The sequence below is a fragment of the Elephantulus edwardii genome, unplaced genomic scaffold, assembly GCF_000299155.1.
Source record: "Elephantulus edwardii isolate Elephantulus edwardi_28Jun2011 unplaced genomic scaffold, EleEdw1.0 scaffold00028, whole genome shotgun sequence".
Classification (NCBI taxonomy): Eukaryota; Metazoa; Chordata; class Mammalia; order Macroscelidea; family Macroscelididae; genus Elephantulus; species Elephantulus edwardii.
In genome coordinates this window covers 8,020,290-8,043,168 of record NW_006399778.1, presented here as the reverse complement: position 1 = coordinate 8,043,168, position 22,879 = coordinate 8,020,290, and the positions used below count along the sequence as shown (strand labels likewise).

General features: G+C 37.3%; 1 protein-coding gene across 1 annotated transcript in view; it reads left to right on the top strand.

The window, feature by feature from the left end:
- Positions 1–22,879, top strand: part of KDM1A (lysine (K)-specific demethylase 1A) — an 87,770-nt gene that overhangs the window by 26,233 nt on the left and 38,658 nt on the right. Inside the window, exons 3-4 of the mRNA XM_006883664.1 lie at positions 16,412–16,471; positions 21,831–21,964. Of these exons, the coding sequence (XP_006883726.1) occupies positions 16,412–16,471; positions 21,831–21,964 (194 nt within the window). The remainder of the gene's footprint in view (positions 1–16,411; positions 16,472–21,830; positions 21,965–22,879) is intronic.

Genomic DNA, 22,879 nt, shown 5'->3' with positions numbered 1-22,879 from the left:
AGGTTATATGGGACACCTGTAAGATTTTTCTCAAAGTTTTGAGAAGCTGTTAGCCAGGAACATGGTATATTAAGACATGTTTCCTTTAAAAAATTTAAATGTGTGTGTAGAGTTAAGAAGCTGTTGTACATTTATGACTTAATAAGATAATTCTAAAGGGAAGAAAAAATATTTGCTAGCTGGTGCCGGTTTTATAATCTGTTATAAAGATAATTTCATAGTATGGAGGAATAAAACCCCAGTTTTTAATGAAATACTCCTTTCCTATGCCCAGAAGATTTCTTCCAAGTGTGGCAGTTTCCCGTTTACTTTATTTTCCTCATGTTAGTTGTGTAACTACAATACTTTGTTCTGTACATGGTACTGGATTCTAAAAGCTTAAAAATGAAAGCTAGGTTGTCTGGCAAAGCGTCCACAGTCATTTTAGGGTTTTTGAAAAGTAATAGTTGAGGAGTAACTTAATGTACTAAAAATGTGCATCAAGTATTGTTATAACTCAAGAATTCTTTTTAAAGTTCTTCCTCAAAAAACAGAATTTCTATTTTACATTAAACATACAAGAATGAAATTGAGCTTTTAAGAGGCACTTTTAGGTCCTTGATTTAGTGGTTTGGTTTTTGTCTGATAAGAGCTGTGTTTGGTGTTTAATCTATGAGAGATTACGCTTCATGATTTAACTTTATGGTTATTTTGTTTTACTTTTCCCAGCTGAGTAATTTTAGTAAGTATTAAAATTCCTTTTTCTTAATGTCATTTATTTGATCTGATTATGAAATAATAGAAGACTGTTGCTTTAAGAATTTTTCCCACCTGTAAATGGGATTTGTTAGAAGGATTAATTTGGGTAAATATGAAATACACCCTTATTTAGAAACATCTTTTATTTATTAGACCCACTGTCAAAGCACATATAAGATGGATTGGTAGTTTATTAGCAAAATAAGTTTGTGCACGAGAACAGTACATACTTGACGTGTCACTTTTGGAAACCTTGAAAAGTATTTGTTGCAGTCCATTTCCAAGAATATGTTTCTGATTAAGCAGCTGGAACTGTTGGTCTCGTTTTCTAAACATATATATTAAAAGTTTGATATTTACTTTTAATGTTAAATCTTGAGGAGTAGTAAGTCTTAATACTTTCCCCCTTCAGAGAATATAATGGAAATATTCACATACTATGAATAATTCACATACTGTAAATATCAAGATACATGGATTTCTGTTATATTTATCTCTGAGAAGAAATAGTCTGTATTAGCAAGTACCAGAGTTACTGTACCAAAAGATTTTTATGACAGTCACCCATTTCAGAGGTAACATGAAACACACAAGTGATGTGTTGTTGTTAAGTGCTTTTGAGTCCCAGGTGACTCATAGCGACCCTATGAAGGAGAGTCCTCAACGCTTGTATGTCTTTCATCCTCTGTCCAGGTTCATAGGACAGATGATATATATAGTAGGAAGAAATTCCGTTTGCTTGTAAGTTATTGGCAGAAAACAGGGCATCTGTGCTTGACATAAAATACCAACTGAAATTATTTCAGCAAATGGAGCCAATGCTGGAAGTGCTCATTTATCTATGCCAAGAAATTCAGAAGCCAGCCAGCCACCTGGATATTTGACTTCCCATTCAGAAAATTAGATGATCCAACAGAATGTAGCAGTTACTGTCCAATTTCATTACTACTAGATGTAAGTAAAATTTTTCTGAAGATAATTAAAAAACAGTTGCAGTAGTACATCAACAAACCAGGTTCAGAAAAGAATGTGTAATAAGGATATCATTACTGATGTCAGATGGACCTGGGATAAAAGCAGGAAATACTAGAAAGAGGTTTAGCTCTATTATATTAACCATGCAATTGTTTGTTGTTGTTAAGTTGTTAAATGCCTTCGAGTTCTAGGCGACTCATAGTGACCCTATGAATGAAAGTCCTCAACACTTGCGTGCGTGACTTTCATCCTTTCTTCAGGTTCATAGGGTTTCCAAAGGCAAGCTATTTACGGAAATGAATGCCATTGCTGCTTCCAAGCTTGTTTCAGATGGAGAGCACCACCAAACACTGTCCACCGTGAGTAACCGTTACCGCATTTGACACGTGAGTGTCGCAGTGTTCAGCTTCACAGTGACCACAGGTTACCTCTGTCCGGCAAGTAGACACACCAGGGCTATACGACCTAGAAGACTGTTTGAATAAAAACAATGAAAAACAGGCCTTAGGGCCATGGATTAGAATCATCACAAATTATATATAACATTGCAAGAATTGGAATTCCAAAATGCTTTGAGGAACCTGTAACATACTAAGATCAGTTGCTTGAACAGAATAATTTAAATCCATTATTTAAAATGAGGAAGGGTATGTGGCAGGATTGCACTCTGTCATTCTTAGTCAGTGTATGCTGAGCAAATAATCTGAGAAGCTGGACTATATGAAGAATATGTCATCAGTATTGGAGGAAGACTTACTAACCTGTGATATGTTGCTGGTGAAAACATCCTTGCCTAAGTGAAGAAGACTTGAAGTACTTATTAATGAAGCTTAAAGACTATATAGCCATCAGTATGGATTTTACCTCAAAATTTTTAAAGAAACAAGCAAAAAAATCTTCAAAATTGTACCAGTAAGCAACAGGATAAACAGAAAAGACTAGATTTGACAAGGATTTCCTTTTACTTGGATCCACTATCAGTGCTCGTGGAAGTAGCATTCAAAAAATTAGATGACACATTGAATTGGGCAGGTCTGCTACAGAAGACCTCTTTCAGATATTAAAAGCAAGATGTCACTTTGAGGATTAAAGTGCTTCTGACATTGTAATTTCAGAAGACAAAGCAAAACATTGTCATGAAATATATAGAGAATTGGAGTTGAAAAATAAAAAGGAAAGAACTTGGTCTGCATTTCTTAAACTGAAAAACAAATTTCAAGTTTTGAGTTGCAGTGCCGAAAGAAGCTATGGGTAAAATCTTGAGTGATCTAGGAAGCATCAAAAGAAGATGGAGAGAATATATAGAGACAATGTATCAAAAAGATGTAGCTGACATGGAATTATTTTGGGAAGTAGCAAATGATCAAGACCAATGGTAATGAAGGAAGAAGTTCAGGCAGCACTTAAAGCATTGGCAGATAAAATAAGACCTTAGTAATTGATGGGATACGATTGACATTTCATCAAACAAATGCAGTCCTGAATGTCCCTGTCAGTACATGCCAAGAAATTTGAAAGGCACCTACTTGGCCGACTCACCGGAAGAGGTCCCATGTTCCCTCCCACTCTCAAAAAAGCTGATCCAACAAAATGTAAAAATTACCAAATAAAATCAGAAGGTGCGCCTGATACAGGCCATGGTCTTTGCAAGCACTTGCTATGCATCAGAGAGCTGGACAAAGGACTAGAGAGAAGGAGAATTTATGCCTTTGAGCTGTGGTGCTGGAGAAGAGTATTGACTATACCATGGACTGCTAAGAAAATGAACAGGTTCATCCTGGAGAGGGTTAAACCAGACTGCTCCTTGGAGGCGAGGATTCTGAAGCTTCGTCTGACATACTTTGGACATATTGTCCTTGGAGAAGGACCTCATGCTTGGGAGGGTGGAGGGACAGCTCAGGAGAGGAAGACCCTTTATGAGGTGAATTGATTGAGTGACTGGAGTAATGTGGGTAGGTTTGTCGGAGACAGTGAGATTGGCACAAGATAGAGCAGGGTTTAGGGCAGTTGTACATAAGGTCGCTATGAGTCGCAGGTGACCTGATGGCACATAACAACAACAACTAAAATCTTGTAGAATAGCATACAGAAATGGCTAGAACAGTACATTTACCGAGAACTGTCAGAAGCTCAGGTTAGATTTTGAAGAGGCTGTAGCACCATGGATATCATTGCTGATGTCAGATCTTGGCTGAAATCAGAGAAGACTAGAAAGCTATCTATTTGTCTTATTGGCTGTGCAAAGGCATTTGACTGTGTGGATAATAATAAACTATGGTTAACATTGAGAAGATTGGAAATCCTAGAACATTCACAGAAACCTATACCTAGACCAAGAAGCTGTTGTACAGACAGAACAAGGAAATACTTAATGGCTTAAAATTGGGGAAAGTGTGTGTCAGAATTGTGTCATTTCTCAGTAACTATTCAGTCTGTTTGATGAGCAAATTTGAAACTAGACTTTATGAAGAAGTGGCATCAGAATTAGAGAAAGACTTGTCAACAGCCTCATTATATAGATGACACACCTTACTCACTGAAAGTGAAGATTTAGAAGATCAAAGACTTTAATATGGATTACTCAACACCCACAAAACAAAAATATTCACCACTGGGCTCATAGGTAACTTCATGCTAGATGGAGAAAAGATTTAAATTACAGATGATTTCATCTTGGCTTGGATCTACAATCATTACCCTTGGTATGAGCAGTCAAGAAATCAAAAGATGAGTCCCATCTGGAAGATATGTCATGTATAAAGGTGCTTCAAGATGCTAGGAGAAACTGTCAGTTTAAAGACAAAGCTGCACTTGGTTCAAATCAAGGTCTTTTCAGTCACTTGCTGTATATCTGAAAGTTGGACATGGAATAAAAGTGATAAAAAATTGATATTTTTGAGTTGAGGTGTTGGAGAAGAGTACAGAACAACCCATGGATGGCCAAAAGAACAGATATGTCTTGGAGAAAGTACAACCAGGGTGCTTCTTAGAGGCAGGGATGGTGAAACTTTATCACCCCATACTTTGAGCATTTTGTTAGGAGTGTTTAGTCCTTGGGAAAGGACTCATGCTTGGAAAGGTTATTGAAAGAGAGGAAGTCACTCAATGAGATGGGTCAACACAGTGACTGCAGCAGTGGGCTCAAGTATTTTAGAGATGATGAAGATGGCAGAGTTCAGGTCTATTGTTCATAGGGTCGCTAAAAGTCATAGTTCACTCAGTGGCACCTAACAGTTAATATATATGCATACAAAAGCTGGTCAATGAATAAGGAAGACCAAAGAATTGATGACTTTGAATTACGATGTTTACAGTGTAACATAAACTACCAAGAGAATAATGCTATAATGCTCCTTTGTGGTGGTTGGTTTTGTTTTGTTTGTTTGTTTTTTTAAGCAGATCTGCCTTGGTATAATGCTCTTTTGTGGTGGTTATTCTTTTTTTTTTTTAATTATTATTTGTGTGTGTATGTGTGTGTGTGTTTACTGTCAAATTGGATCTAACTGGTAGAGGAGGAGATTGTCCCTCCTTCTCCAGCAGAGCATCTGGTGGATTTGAACCATGCACCTCTGGGATTGCAGTGCAGTTCTTACCACTAGGCCATCAGAGCTCCCTGTTGTTCTTGAGTACCACTGAGTCTGAACTGACCCATAGCTGACCCTTCAGTGCATTGTGAGGGATTGCCTATCCTTCTTTTGCGGAGCAGCTGGTGGATTAGAACCTTGTGCTTGCGATTACAGTATAGTTTCTTACCAGAGTTTGTTAATATCAGGTTCCTTAGAAGCAAAAATAATGACACTTGGTTCATGTACCTTGGTCCTCAGTGAGAACCAGTTCCTGGAGAAGGACATCATTCTTGATAAAATAGGCATTCGGTGCAAAAGAGGAAGACTTTCAGTGAAATGGATTAGCACAGTGGCAGCAATGTTGTTGTTGTTAAGTGCCGTTGAGTTGCCTGCAACTCATAGTGACCCTGTGTACTACAGCACTAAACCCTGCTCTATCCTGTGTCATTCTTACTGTCTCTTGATACACCTACCCCCTTACCCTAGTCACTGAGTCAGTCCATCTCATCGAGGATCTTCCTCACCTGCAGTGTCCCTCCACCCTCCTGAGCATGATATCCCTCTCCTTGCAACATGTCCAAAGTATGTTAGATGAAGCTTCATAATCCTTACCTCCAAGGAGCAGCCTGGCTTCACCATCTCCAGGATGAACTTGTTTGTTCTCCCAGCAGTCCATGGTATATTCAGTACTCTTCTCCAGCACCACAGCTCAAAGGTATCAATTCTCCTTCTATCATTCTAGTCATTGTCTTGATTGCTTCTTGATGCATACCAAGTAGTTGCAAAACCTGTGGCCTGTATCAAGCACACCTTAGTCTCCAGGCTGACATAATTGCTCTTCAGTACTTTGGAGAGTTTTTCTGACAGCAGACTTTCCCAGTGCAGTTCATCTTTTTATTTCCTGGCTGCTGGTACCAAGAGTGTTGGTTGTAGAGCCAAGCAAACTGAAGCTGTTGACATTCTCAATCTCTTCACCATCTAGTATGATACTGCCAGTTGGCCCAGTGGTGAGAATATTTTCTTGATGTTCAACTTCAATCCATATTGAAGGCTGCAGTCCTTGACCTTCTGCAGCAAGCACTTTGGGTCCTCCTCAGGTTCAGCAAGCAGAGTTGAGTTATCTGCATAATGCAGATTGGTGATGAATCTACCTCCAGTCCTGATGCCACATTTCTCCTCAGAGAGCCCAGCTTCCCAGATAATCTGTTTTGCATATAGATTGAAAAAAATACGGAGCTTGGACACAGCCTTGGTGCACACCCTTTCCAATTTTGAATTGTGAAGTATTTCCTTGCTCTGTTATGAGCAGTAGTGGTCTCAAATAAAGCAACAGTTGTGAAGATGGCTCAGGCCTCAGACAGTATTTTCTGCTGTTGTCTGTGGTGTTGCTGAGTTAACTGACTATAAGAACAACACACATCAAGATATAATAAATATTAAATGTTGCCATGATTTAAAACAAAAATTTTTAAAACCCGTGTCAAAATTTTTGCCTTGTTTTCTGATTGGAAATGTTTGAAGATAGGGTTTTTTTTAATATTCTTTGATTAATTAGCTCCTAAAAAACTGTATCTTCCTCATAGAATTGTAAAGTCAAGGTATTCATAAATTAGGTGTATACTTTAATCATGGAATTTGGGGTGTAGATAACCAGAATTCTGATAAATCATTGCTTAAGCATTAAAGAAACTTCTTTTGTTAGGAAATTCATTCATTGTTTGTTAAAAGTTGCAATGATTTTCAAATTAGGAGTTCAAGAAAGTAGTTTACCATTTAAAAAAAATAGATGCACAAATTAGGAAACTAAACTTTCTATTAACTACTTGGACATATGAGCTTGATAGATCACAGGAAAGCATTAAGTCGAGTCAGTAGTGTATCTGAATTGTAGGCTTTCTGTGAAACATTTTAAAGTGTGAACTACATCACAAAATAGAAATCTGGAAAATTCCAACTGTGGAATGTGGAACTTACAGGGGAATAGTTTGGGGAAAGTATAATTTTATCATTATCATCGAAAACTTTCCTTTTCTCCCTAGCTTATAATGTTTTTACTTTTTTAAATTTGCATAGAATTCCTGCAACTAAGTTTTTTAACTGTTGCCCTACTTAGAAATTTTCAGGTATAGATGAACAGTGTTCTCTGCTCTAACAGTGAAAATTTTTCGGAGGAGCTCGTACCTCAAGCAGAACTTTTTTCCCCTCCTGTCTAGATTTTTATTCCACAGGCTCTCAGTTTTAGTTTATGATTTTAAATGAAATTGTAGTCCTACACAGTTGCTTCTCTAACTGGAACTCATATGTTTCATTTGGATAAGCTAGGCTGGGAAAATGAGTGGAACCACTAATTCTGCTAAGGTGTGTTTTCTGGTTTGTGGTTGAGACTAGGGTGTGGCTGTTGTTCACAATAGGGTGTGAGCTGATTGGGTTTGGCCTCGTTTTTAAAAAGTCTTTTTGTGGATCTGAATAAAACAGGCTTGGAAGAAGGAGTGGCATCCACTTAAAAAAAAAGCTTGCCTCTGGAAACTGAACTTGGAGAAAAGATGAAAGTTTTGCGTTCAAGACTTTCATTCATAGGGTTGCTATGGGTTGTCTAGAATCTACTGCACTTAACAAGAACAACAAGAAGCTGGTTAGGGAATATAAAACTGTGGCAGCCATATTTAAAATTGCCACCAGCAGTCAGGAAATCAAAAGATGACTTGCACTGGAAAAATTTTCTGTCAGAGATCTCTCCAAAATACTGAGAAGCAATAATGTTAGTCTAGAGACTAAGGTGCTCCTGATCCAAGCCATGGTCTTCACAATTACTTGCTATGTATCAGAGAACTGGACAGTGACTAAGGATGACAGAAGAAGAATCAATGCTTTGAGTTATAGTGCTGGAGAAGACTCTTGAACGTACCATAGACTGCCAAGAATGCAAGTAAGTCTCTCTTAGGATGAAACCAAGTTTCTCCTTGGAGGCAGGGATTTTGAAGCTTTATCTCACATACTTGGGGCATGTTGCCAGGAGGGACCAGTCCTTGGAGGACATCATGCTTGCAAGAGTTGAGGGATATAATACAGGAGAGGAAGACCCCAGGTGAGATAGATTGATAAATTAACTGGGGCAGTATGGGTAAGTGCGTTGGAGTTGGTGAGACTGGCTCAGGACAGGGCAGGGTTCAGAGCTGTTATATCTAGGGTCACTGTAAGGCGCAGGCGACTCAAAGGCATATAACAACAGCATGCTTCAAAAGCAGCTCTTGAGACTTTTCCCTTTCTTTAGGCAAATTTTTATCTTGTGAGGCTGGTATAGGACCTGGCAAGCTTGGTTCTGTTCTGCATGAGATCACTATGAGTCAGAGCTGATTCAGTGGCACCAAACAAATTTAAGCTACCTCTGTGTACTCAATTTACTTTCCTTTGTATTTTTTCTTTCTTTTTTTATTTGATAACAGATTGTTACTTTTAAAATGAAAATGTTTATTTGCACTTTACTTGGTAACAGAATACCTAAGTTGATAGATGGGATCATCAAAATAGCTTTTTTTCATTTTAGTTTCTTGCTTAATGTTTTCTAATTAATACTCAGCACTTTGCACTGGATCCAGAGGCAGCAGACTGAAATAAGAGTGCACTCTCCCTGCTCTTAACAGTTTTCTCCTGCCCTTGGTTTTCTGTTGTGTTTTTTTTATAATATATCCTTTGGACATGTAGTGAGGAGAGACCGGTCCTTAGAGAGGGGCATCATGCTTGGGAGGGTGGAGGGACAGCGCAGGAGAGGAAGGCCCTCTATGAGGTGGATTGATTCAGTGACTGGGATAATTGGGATGGGAGTGTCAGAGACAGTGCGATTGGCACAGGACAGAGCGGAGTTTAGGGCTGTTGTACATAGGGTTGCTATGAGTCGCAGGCGACTCGACGGCACATAACAACAACAACATCCTTTGTATTTCTTATACTTGCTGTATATATTCCTTGCCAATAGAGAAAGTCAGCAGGAAATAGATACTGCTAGGATAATGACAGGGAACTCTGGTGTTTAAACTGTACTGCAGTACTGAAGACAGTGCAGTTGGAGGCCACCAGTTGCTCCACGGAGAAGGATGGGTTGGTTCCAACTCTATGGTACACAGCAAAAACAACAGCAAGGATAATGATACTTGAAAATAGTGTTTTAAAGTCACCTTTCACTACAGAGAACACAGACAGCTTGAGATGATAGTTGTCACTAATGTGATCTTTCTCAATCTTTTAAAAAATCTGTACTTTGATTATTGTTAGGTTCATGAGTTTAAATGTAAATTAACAATTACTTCAAATTCTTTTAGCCTATTATTTTCTCCTTGCTATTTTAAAAAAAAGTTTTAGCCTCTCTGGAGTGAGTTACTTTGGCATTTATTTTTTAATTCCGAACTATCAAGCTTATTTCAAGGCCTCAAACCTTTCCCTGAGATGATTCTGAAATTCAGGTGGGATGAACTCAAAGTCATATTTTGGCTCCTGTGTATTTGGTTTACTTTTCCTCAGCTTCAGCTTGAACTTGCATATGAGTAGTTGGTGGTCTGTTCTACCATCAGCTCCTAGCCTAGTTTTCACAGTTGATGTTGAGCTTCTCCAGCGGGTTTTTCCGCAGATGTAATCGATCTGATTCCAATGCATACCATCAGGTGAAATCCATGTGTATAACTTGTGTTTATGTTTTTTATAAAACGTATTTGCAATGAATAGGTCACTATCTCCAGCTTCATTTCTGTCACCAAGTCCATGTTTTCCAACTACTGATTCTTCTTTTCTGTTCCCAACTTTTGCGTTCCAGTCTCCCATTATTATCAATGTATCTTGATTGCATGTTCGATCTATCTCTGACTGTAAAATTTGGTAGAAATCATCTGTTTCTTCTTTGGCTCTGGTTGTTGTTGGTGCATATATATGAATGATAGTGGTATTCACTGGACTTCTTTGTAAGCGTATGGATATAATCCTGTCACTCACAATGTTGTACTTTAAGATGGATCTAGAAATTACTTTTTTAACTATGAAAGCAACCCCATTTTTTCTCACTTTTTCATCTCTGGAGTAATATATCATATGATCATCTGACTCAGAGTGCCCCATGCCAGTCCATCTCATCTCTCCAGTGCCTAGTATGTCAATATTTATGCATTCCATTTCTTTCTTAACAATTTCTAATTTTCCTGCATTCATGGTTCTTACATTCCATGTTCCAATCACTAGTGTCTGCTTACAACTGATCCTCTTCCTTTGTATTTCCAGACTTGATAGTTCTGCCTAGGTTGGTTGCCCTTTCTGTTAGTCTGCGTGTGTTTTGTTGTACATAGGGTTTTCAGAGGCCTGCTATTTGAGAAGTGGATGGTGAATCCTCCTTCCTAGTCTGTCTTAATCTGAATGTTCAGATTTAGAGGAGTATCTGACAGACAAGTAATGTATGTAACAGTGAAAGATAAATCCCTCATTGTGGAGTTAACCATTAATTACAGTGTTGTCCCTGCCCTTTGTCCACTGCCTTGACCCACTTATTTCCCAGCTCCACCCTCCACCAGGATACCCCTTCACTTCTACCAAATCCCTTCAGAATTTATCTTCCATTGTCCAACCCTTGATCTCACAGCTTGTATCTGAAGCTTTCTTGGCTTCTGTGATTCCAAACATGTCAACTGCTTATAATTTTTTTATGCTGTGACCAGTGTCTTTGAAATTTACTTATACTGTCTCCAAAGAGAAGGTGATGTGTCCTGTAGAACTCCTGTATAGATTGGCCCGAGGGCCCGACCAATCTTGATTCAGCCTTGGGGCTTTTGTACCTGTGGGGATGACAAAAGCTTTTGCCACGAGTCATTTCTCTATTAGCTGGCCCCCAATTCTGCCTTCGCGGCTTCCAGTCTCCCCAGTTCTGCCTGGTGGCGTATCCCTCTCTCTCCCCTCTGCGCCTCCTGGTACGGATCTTGGCTGAGCCTTGGGGCTTTTGTACCTGTAGGGGTCAAATGTATCATCCAGGAAGAGTGCACACGGTCATGACAAAAACAGAAGAGGAAGTAAAGACCAAAGTGGATGTCAGAAGAAACTCTGAAGATTGCACTGGAGCCTAGAGAAGCCAAAGCACAAGGAAGAATTCAAGATACTAAAGAGCTGAACAGAAGATTCCAAAACGCAGCACGGGATGACAAAGCAAAATGTTACAATGAAATGTGCAAGGAGTTGGAGTCAGAAAATCAAAAGGGCCAAACTCGTTCAGCATTTCTTCAACTCCAGGAACTGAAGAACAAATTCAAACCTTTGGTTGCTATAATCAAGGATGCTTTAGGCAGAATATTAAATGATCCAGGAAGTATTAAAAGAAGATGGAATGAATATACTGAGTCATTATATGGAAAGGAATTGGCAGATACAGAAGAGTTTAATGGCAGATACAGAAGAGTTTAATGAAATAACATTTGAGCAAGAGCTTGTGGTCATGAAGGAGGAAGTTCAAGCTGCTTTGAAGGAAATAGCAAAAAATAAGGCCCCAGGAATAGGTGGTATACCAATTGACGTATTTCAGCTAACAAATGCTGTCCTGGATGTGCTCACCCAGTTGTGCCAAGAAATCTGGAGCACAACCACTTGGTCAGCTGACTGGAAGAGATTTATATTTGTTCCCATTCCAAAGAAGGGTGACCCAACTGAGTGTGGAAACTACAGAACAATATCATTGATTTCCCATGCAGGCAATATTCTGCTGAAAATTATCCAAAAACGACTGGAACAGCACATCAGCAGAGAACTGCCAGAAGTCCAGGCTGGGTTTAGAAGGGGCCGTGGTACTAGGGATATTGTAGCTGATGTTAGATGGATCTTAGCTGAAAGCAGAGAATACCAGAAGAATGTCTATCGGTGTTTCATTGATTATGCAGAGGCCTTTGACTGTGGCTGACTCTGTGAAGAATGGGAATCCAAGAATATTTAATCGTGCTAATACGAAACCTATACTTGGACCAAGAGGTAGTCAACACTGCATGGTTGGGAAGGGTGTACGCCAGGGATGTGTCCTGTCTCCATACCTTTTTAGCCTCTATGCAGAACAGATTATCTGAGAGGCTGGGCTCTAGGAGGAGAAGTGTGACATCAGGATTGGTGGAAGATCTATTAACAGTCTGCATTATGCAGATGACACAACCCTGCTCGCTGAAACTGAAGAGGACCTCATGCACTTGCTGCAGAGGGTCAAGGACTGCAGGCTTCAGTATGGACTGAGGCTCAATGTCAAGAAGACAAAGATTCTCACCACTGGACCAATTGGCAGCATCAGGATGGATGGCAAGAGATTGAGATTGTTCACAGCTTCAGTTTGCTCGGCTCCACGGCCAACACTCTTGGCACCAGCAGCCACGAAATAAAAAAAATGTATTGCGATGGGAAAGTCTGCTGTTAGGGACCTCTCTAAAGTACTCAAGAGCAACGGTTTGTCTCTGGAGACTAAGGTGCATCTGATATAGACCATCGTCTTTGCAATCACTTGTTATGCATCAGAGAGTTGGACAATGCCTAGGGAGGATAGAAGGAGAATTGATGCCCTTGAGCTGTGGTGCTGGAGAAGAGTATTGAAGGTACCATGGACTGCCAAAAATACAAACAGATTCATTCTGGAGAGGGTTAAACCAGGCTACTCTTTGGAGGCAAGGATTCTGGGGCTTTGTCTGACATACTTTAGACATGTTGTAAGGAGGGACAGGTCCTTGGAGAGGGGCATCATGCTTGGTAGGGTAGAGGGACAGCACAGGAGGGGAAAACCCTCTATGAGGTGGATTGATTCAGTGACTGGGGTAATCGGGATGGGTGTGTCAGAGGCAGTGCGATTGGCACAGGATAGAGAAGGTTTAGGGCTGAGTGGCTATGAGTCAACAGCACAAAACAACAACAACATCAAGCTTTTGTTTACAGCTGTTGAAAACCCACTGGAGGATCAGGCATGAGTCAATTCCTACTCCATGGCATGTGAAAACAGCAACAGTCAGCAGCACTACCTGGATATTAAGAAAATAATGAGGACTTATTCTAGCATACCACTATTAACAATAATTCTTTTCAGCTGTTTTTGGGAAAGTACCATGCATGAGATGAGAAATGACAACCTTATCTTTTACCTTGAAACAAATTCTAAACCATCAGTAAGTCAATATAAATATCTTACACTTTTACCTAATTTTAAGTACTTTTTAATTTTATTTGTAATAATTAATTTTTTGTTTCTGTCACTTCTTAATTTTACCCATTTATTTGCTTAAATACTATTTTTCTGATTTCTTATTTTTGCTCTTAAGAGATAGTCCTCTCCCCCCCAAAAAATTCTTTTATTACCTTAATTTATTGGTGAATGGAGATTGCCCTGTGTCTGGCAGGACTTCTTCTGGGTAGATTGGGACAGGCTACAGTGGCCCAGGCCTGGTACCCTGGAGATACTCCTTTTTATTTTCAGGTATTAATTTTTTTTCTTCTTCGGTATATTTTAATCAAAGAATAGTTTTATTAGAAAAATATTCTGTCTTAATTTGTTGTTTCTCTCTTGTTAAACTTTTGAGAACCTAAGTCAGAGATAAGAATGTTTCTGTTAAGTAACATTGACTCAGAAAAACTCAGTTGAGAGCCACCTATAGATAGTTTATTCTGTAACATGTAATGGGAGAAGAAGGAAGATTATGAAAATAATTACGGGATTTAGACACAAGCTGGCTAGGCCATTATTTTGTATTTTCGTTTAGTTTGTTTTTAAGAAATGTTGAGATACTGTCATAGGAGATTGTTGCTTACATTCTTTTCCAAGTAAAAAAAACATATGAGATAAAGAAGCTCTCTCATTCTTGTCTGTAAATATTATTCGTGGAAACTATGTTTCTGAGCCTCTTCTTCCTCCCCTTTCTCAAACAGAATTTAGTGCTTTAATCTTCCATGGTTCTGTTTGGAAACAAAAATGATTAGGGTGGAAAAGCGTAGAAGTACATTTTATGAATAATCTGGAAGTACTAAAACTTATCCTTCAATAAGGATTGCATTTCAATGTCAATAAAACAAAGATTCTTACCACTGGACTGAGCAACATCATGATAGATGGGAAAAAGATTGAAATTGTCAATAACTTCCTCTTACTTGGATCCATAATTAACACCCGTGGTACTAGCAGTCAGGAAATCAGGAGACACATTACACTGTGAAAGTCTGCAGTTAGGGACTTCTCCAAATTATTGAGAGTAATGATACAGTTTGAGGACTACAGTGTGCCTGATTCAGGTTGTAGTCTTTCTGATCACTTGATATGCATGTGAGAGCTGGACAGTGAATAAGGATGACAGAAGAATTGATGTCTTTGCACTGTGGTATTGAACATTTGTCTCATGGACTGCCAGAAAAAACCAAATAATTCTTGGTAAGGGTATAGCCAGAGTGCTCTTTGGATGCAAAGGTGATGAAGCTTCACCTCACATAGTTCAGGCATATTTCTAGTTGTAGCTATTTTTTGGAGAGGGTCATGATACTCGAAAAGGTGGAGGGTTGGCAAAGGAGAGGAAGTCACTTGATCATGTGGATTACCACAGTGACTGCTGCAGTGGGCTCTAGTGTGTCAGGAAGTATGAGGATGGCACAGGATAGGACAGAGTTCAAAGTTCATAGGCTTGCTGTGGATCATACTTAATGGCACCTAATAACAACAACTGAAAATTAACATTTCTGATTTAAACATTAAGTAAAATTTAAAATGTATGGCCTGCATTTTAAAGATAAATTTGCAGATTGGATTTAGTCATTGATATCATCACTTCATAATTATTTGTCCTTTTTCAAGGGCTATAAACATAAAATCATATACCTTGTGCTGTGCTTAAAAACCAAAACCTAGAACCCTTCAGAGAAGAACATAGTGAAATAATTTTAAAATTCTACCTTCAAAGCATTATAGCGTGCTACTGTCATTATAAATGATCACTTTTACTAAATTATCAATTGTCTCTTTTATCTAAACATTTATTTGTCTTTTATATACTTAAAGATTAAAATATTTGTATCTCAAAAAGGTTATTTTATGTATCTGTTGAAACATTCCTATAGTAAGGAGTTGTGCTCTTTTCCAATTAAAATGATGGAATACAATCAGTCTGCTTTCTACTAGATATGTATTAGTTTCATCTTTCCAAAACTATTTAATGATATTTGTCCAAATTTAACTCTTTGGGAATAATGTGATATTTTCCAGTCTTCAAAATATTATACTAGCTTTTCTAGGATGTACTTGGTAGCTAGAAGTTTAGAGTCATAACATCTCTTCTTGGTGATGAATTTTGGAAGTTCCTGTAAGACAGTCAATTCTAATTTTTTTTTCCTTCTTAATTTTGAATTTTGAAGCTTCCATATTTTTCTTGATGTTATTTCTGCGTATTATTCAATAAGGAATATTTCTTACAAGATTTATGACATATCTAGAGATAGTAGCTCTGTCAGGATCTTGTCTGCATCCCAACCCCTTTCCAAAGTGCAGGTCTGTTTTCATGACTTTACTATGACTATATCGTATGTTCTGAAGATCTAAGGAAGCACTGGCTTATTCAGCTCTAGTACTGTCAAGCATGTACATTCAATAATATTTCTTTTAGTTGCAGTCTTATCCTTGGGGGGAAAAGGCGCAAAATTTTCATCAAATTAATCATCTTTTGCTTATTGTCTTATATGTATTCTTGTTAGGTAGGATATTAAAGGGACTTTGAGCTGTTGCTGAATTGTTGCAGCTCTAGAGTCCATGCTTGCCACAGCCATTCTCAATCTAGTAATGGCAGTAAAAGACACTTAGAATCTTTTTCCACATCTACCCTGGACTATTAAACAATATAACAGCAACTATTTAGTTATTAGAAACACTATGTACTTTGTTCCACTGCCTTTCAGCAAGAATCATATGGGTGAAGTTGATATTTTCAGATCAGAATTCGGAAGACTACCATGTGATTCCCTGAGCCTTGATTCCAGAAGAAGGCGTTCCCTGAAAATGGGTTTACTAGTTGGTGGTGAATTCATGAGTCGCCAACTACTAGGCCTTTATGACCAAATAATATCCTAATTTATGGAGTAAGGTCCCTGAGTTCTCCTCTTTCCTTCCACAGGGCAAGCAGGAGGACTTCAAGACGACAGTTCTGGAGGGTATGGAGACGGCCAAGCATCAGGTGAGGGTGGCATTAGATGCTTGCCACTTAGTAGCAAGAGCCGCCAAGTCAGGAATTGATGCTTGCAAGTGTTTTTGGCTGTGGTATCCCCATATTAGCCAGAAGCGCAAGGGACATTTAACTTAACAAGATAGAGTAGTGTAATAGGAGAGTGTCAGTAGATTAAAAAGCAAGCAAAAGCTTCTGAAGTCCTCAGGCCGATCTCAGCCCTCCACTCTTCTTCATGTTTTTGAGGAGATGGCGGGTACTTTTCTCCCCAGTAGCCTTTCCAGTACTAGTAAACATGTAAAATATAGAAATCATGGGACCTTTAATAAAAAACATAGCCATACACAACATAAAAGTCATAGACTGGAAAAATCTTTATCAAAACAGAGCTGAAAGGCATCTTAATTTAGTGAGGAATTTTAAGAAAAGGGCCATCTTTTTAGAAATGGTTTTTATATAGTGTTGGGTATGTATTTTTCAAATACTATCACATAGTTAATTATTTTGCCGTTAAAATATATGTTGGTCACATGAAAAATAAAATATCTTTTAAAAATTTGTCTAGAAACCTTCTTTTTAGACTAAACTAGATATGTGAGATTTTTACCTTTAGGAAAATGCAAAGGGTTAAGTGATTTACTGGGGGTGTTGAAACAGTTAAAGGTTGGTCCAGTAATACAGAGTAACATGTCTGGGTTTCATCTTTTGCTTCTTAAAGTGTGTTTTAAATATTCTAATATGCAAAGATGGCTTATATATACATTTATATATAGAACTAGAGTAGGTATTACTGACTTTGAGAGTTTGTCACTTTTTAACTGTTAAATCTACTTATTATTTGTTGCAGTTGTGTACAGCAAGCCCAAGGAATATGTATTTTACTCTGTTGAATCCAAATAGTTCTTTTTTAGTATTCAATTATAGTTAGGCAATACAGCATCCTAGAGATGCAGCTATCTTTAAATGTTATCTCAAGAATAGGATGTTAATAATCAGAATATGCCTAATGTAGAGGAGTTAAAGTCCACATTCAGATCTGTGGTAGATAAACCTTTAAAAAATGTTTTTCACCAAGTAATGTACAGTGAGATCTGTGAAATCTATTGAGAATTGGGAATGGCCTTTAGAGTTTTATTTTTGAGGAAAAGAAATTTAATTTACTTGTTTTGCTTTTTCTTTTTTTATGTGAAAAATGTTTGTTCGCCCCTCCCCTTCCTAGGATATATCACTCAAAGTAAAAAGCAGACTTTCATATAAAACTATGGTGCTTCTGACTTAAACTATTGGTAAACATTTTTAGTGTCTCTAGGAATGTTGGTGGCTGTTCTGAACCCTCCAAGGTTTTATTTCAGGTCTTTGTTATACTCAGAAGCATGCATTTGTGATATATCAGAGTTAGAAATGTTCTTCTCTTAATGAAGTCAGATGGGTATCTTGCTTGGGTCCGGGGTCATATCTACTTAGAATTCCCATCAAGTTGCTGTAAAACTCCTATATCTAGAACTGAAAGGAAAAATGGAAGTTACTTACATGATGTAAAATACTTCCTATCTTTAAGCAGATAGTATTGTATAACTTAATAGTATATGGATTAGAACTTGCAGTGCAAAGAAGTTAGGCTAGGGATACACCAACATTTGTGGAAGGATAGTAGGAACCCAGGAGTCTTGGGTTTAATACAGTAAATATTCTTTATAGACTCATTTGTCTTATTTCTCCAAAGATGAAAATCTAAAGCATAATAATTGTATGTTGATGTTGTTGTTGTTGTTGATTGCCGTTGAATCAAGCATGACTCATAGCGACCTTATAAATAAGACCTAAAGCCTTTCTATTACTATTGTCGATGATTATCTCCTTTTTTCTTTTTCTCTTTTCTTCCTCTGTACTTAATTATCTTTGCTTTTAAAACTATTATATATTACTTGCTACTTTTAAATAACGTCTTTTGTGTTGTACCTCTTATCAAATTTTTGTTTTCACTCTTCAGTGAGAACTCTAGCTAGTTAAATACTTTGAGAAAATATTAACCAGTATAACCATTCTACTTTAGCACAACTCCCCTTCTGAAAGGTGTTGCTGGAATTTGTTTGAGGTGATGAACAAGAGGAAATTGAACAGAAGACAGTATTACTGTATTTTTTATGTATACAGAATATGAGCACATATGGCACACATATGGCAACTAGTGTGTGAAGGGTTGTATGATTTGAGAAAACCATACTATGTTCGTGGATTTCTTGCATAAAAATAAAATATATAAGCAGCTTTGGGTTTCTGCAAAATTTAGATGACCTTTCCCTTAAAACTAAAATCCTAAATTTAAAAAATGCCAGATTCCGTGAAGTGTCCTAAAGAATAACTATACTCCAGAGCCAAGTAGCAATTAATTATAATTACTATATTACACCTCTCTCACTTTAATAAGGATATTGCTAAATCAATTACATTCTCTTAAGTTTTTTTCCCCTAAGAAAGAGATTAATGTTTTAGATCTTCCGAAGTAGTTTATGTCTTCATTTTGGAAAGATATAAGAATATTTTCGTTTAGATTCTGAAAGTATTTTTTTTTTGTTAGGTTTTTATTTTTGGTTGAGTTTTTGCATGCCTGCTTTTCATGCTGATTTTTATAATAATATTCATTCCTTGAGATAAAGAACAGTCTTTATCCATATGCTGATAACACCTTAGCAGTTAGTATGTTGTTGTTAGGTGCCATTGAGTCACCTATAGCTAGTAGCGTTGCTCTGAACTCTGCCAGTGAGTTACCTCATTTACTGTGTCAATCCATCTCGTCTGGGGTCTTTCTCTCCTGTGCTGTCCCTCCACCCTTCCAAATATGAAGGTCTTCTCTGAGGACTGGTCCCTCCTGGCAACATGTCCAAAGTGTGTAAGATAGAGCTTCAAAATCCTTGCTTCCAAGGAACAACTTGGTTTCACCCTCTATGTGTTTTGACATACAGACACCTTGAAATTGTCATATGATTTCTAAAGTTGAATAATAATAGGGCAAATGTCTTACTTGTTAACTAATCTTAAAATTCCCAGTTAACCAGTGATAGAGTAATTTTTGGATGATGTGAATACTTACGAGGAGTCAAGTATAATATAAAAGTCATTTGTTTATTCCTGCACAATTATCCTGGCTGAAAGAAGTGAAAAGAATAGGACTGATGTTCACTAGGCACTTACTAAACAAACAGAAGATATCTTAACTCAGGAAACAAAAACTACACTCCTCATTTTTAAAAAAATTTTTTTTATTTTATTTCTTTCAAGGTTTTTTTTGCTGGGGTAGGAAGGAATGCTTAATTGCTATTTTCAGGTTCATGATACACACACTAAAAAATACATATATAGCAAAAAAGAACCAATTAAGAGACTGGTTCAGTACCTGAGGATTAATATGTAGTCAGTCCTTATTTCAGTGGTTTTTTTTTTAAAAATCTTGTTTTTTTCCTCATTTGTTTATCCTTACTTAATTTGAGTAGAGGACTGAAGAAACCAGAACTAATATTGTTATATTACTGAAATAAACTGTACCCTTGATAGGTAGCATTTCTTGTCTCAGTTTTGTGCTCTTTACGTAACAACTTGAGTTTCTTAAATTTTTTTTTTTTTAAGGACTAATTAATTGTCCTGATACTTTAGGTTGGGATTTATTTAAACATGGAGATTGTTGGCCTTAATATTAAGAAATACAATATTTCGGTTCGAATCCACCAGATGCTCTGCCGGGGAAGGAGGGACAATCTCCTACTGTACCAGTCAGATCCGATTTGACGGTACACACACACACACACACACGAAATACAATATTTGTACTCTCATTACCTACTGTGGTTGAATATTCTTTTTTCCTTGTCTCTGAGAACAGTGTGGCCCATATGAGCACCAGACATACACTTGCCCTCTTATTAATCCATATTTTCTTTTTAGGTAGATTTATCATTTTAGTGTCATCATAGAAAACCCTCAATAGCTTACCTCTGATTTTATAATCTGTAGCATACTTGCTCTGCTTTTTAAATTTACCTGACTTTACCAATCTCTTACTTTTACTTTCATTACCAGTGTTTCCAGCTTCTTGCTTAAGTACTTTTAAATGATTAATATATTTTGGTGCATATTTTGTAAAATATATATGATTACTTCAGTGACATTGAATTTAGAACTTTAAAACATAGTTTTGTTTCTTTTGTGTAAAGGTGGCTAAGGACACCTTTAGACAAAGTGTTCTTAGAAATACATTTCCACCTATTTTACGTGTAGTTTATAGAAAAGCATTTCTAATTTCCCTGCTAAAAAGGTAAATTCCTTGCTTTTCCCCCAGCAGTTGTATTCTACCTAATTTCTCTCACTGCTTGACAGCATTGAACTTTGAATGAGAACAGATAGATGATAGTATTAACCAGAAATCCTGTATTTTCTGTTACTGATGAATAAGCCTTGGAGTCAGTCCTTTTTATTTTTCTTTCTATGATCCTAGAATATATACTATTATGTTTCTTACTATATAGCCTCTTTTGCTTTCCTGCTAGTGTTGTTGTTGTTGATGTGCCGTCGAGTTGCTTGCGACTCATAGCGACCCTATGTACAACAGCTCTAAACTCTGCTCTGTCCTGTGCCAATCGCACTGTCTCTGACACTCCCATCCCGATTATCCCAGTCACTGAATCAATCCACCTCATAGAGGGCCTTCCTCTCCTGCGCTGTCCCTCCATCCTCCCAAGCATGATGTCCCTCTCCAAGGACCGGTCTCTCCTCACAACATGTCCAAAGTATGTTAGACGGAGCCTCAGAATCCTTGCCTCCAAGGAGCCACCTGGTTTAACCCTTTTCAGGACGAATCTGTTTGTTTTCCTATCCTGCTAGTGTACTTACCTTTATTCTGGGTTTGTGGGGGTTTTTTTGGTTATTGTTTGGTTTTGCACATTTTATTGTGCTTTCCGTGGAAATTAATAAAGATACTACTTTTTCATTCAACAGTATATTCAGTTTTGTTTTATAACATTAGTTGCAATTATTCTGGTCCTTTAGTTTTAAATTGTTTACCACAAATGATGTTTATTTGATTAGTGTCATCTAATAAGAATTACTTATGTATGAATAAAATACTGTAACTGGTTTACGTTATTTTATAAGGCATATTGTTTTCACTCATTAGTAAGCAATAAAGTTTAAAATGTTATGCTTAATCGCTGACTTCCTTTTTTGAGACAAATTGAGTCTTTTTAAGAAGATAAGATCTTTCTGAAGGAAGTAAAGCTCTACAGAGTTCTTCAGCCAAAAATAAGTTTGAGACATAATCATTGTCAGTCAGTTTTGTTTACTTGCCATTTTCCTAGACATGCTCTACTTTATTTGCTAGGTGTGGAGGGTGCAGCTTTCCAGAGTCGACTTCCACATGACCGAATGACTTCTCAAGAGGCAGCCTGTTTTCCTGATATCATCAGTGGGCCACAGCAGACCCAGAAAGTTTTTCTGTTCATCAGAAACCGCACAGTAAGTTTCCAGCATCATTAAAAAAAAGTGTATATTACTGTTCTAGAGACTATGGAAAACAGAAAAGGAGGAAAAAAATTTAACATTGTGTGTGTGTATATATATATGTGTTACTCAGAGGTAATCATCATTAACATTTCGTTACCTTTCCTTTAAAGTTTTTGTTTAATGTATAGGTATTTTTTGCCTTTTTACAGAATTGAGATCCATATAGATATATTTTGGATGTTCCTTTTTATACTTTATAACCACTTAAATACACATTTAAAATATTTTAAAAGAAAAATATTTTGGTAATCACTTTTATCATTTCCTCTCAGTATATGATAAATACTCTCTTCCATTCATCTACTGCAACCTCTTCCTGATGATTTTGATTTTAATTGACTTTATTTGAATTTTGTTTAAGGTTGATTTTAATATGTCTATAATCATCTGACAGTTGAGTGATAATTTAACTCATAAATTTCTTATTTTATTTTTTTAAAGTTAATTTTAATGAAAGTTTACAGAGACTTAGGGTTTCCAGTCATTCATTGTTGTACTTTTCTCCCTGCCCACTCCCTCCCCACAATTCACTCTTCTTGAAAAGTTAAACTCTTTCATTGTTTTGCAATTCCTCCCCCCAAGTCCACTCCACTAAGCAGCCTTCATTCTGGATTTCTGTCATGACAATAATACCCAATTATATATCCCTTTTAAACAGTTTGCTCCTTCATCTGTTTCAATGTAGTATACATCATTCCTCCCCCCCCTTTTCTGTCTTCCCTCAATCCCTATGTCAGTCTTGTTTTACAACAGTGGCCCTATGCAATATTTGTCCGTTTGTGCCTGAGATATTTGATTCCGCATAATGTCCTCCAGGGTCACCCATTTTTATAATATTTCATGAGTTCCTTGTTTTTCAGTGTAGCA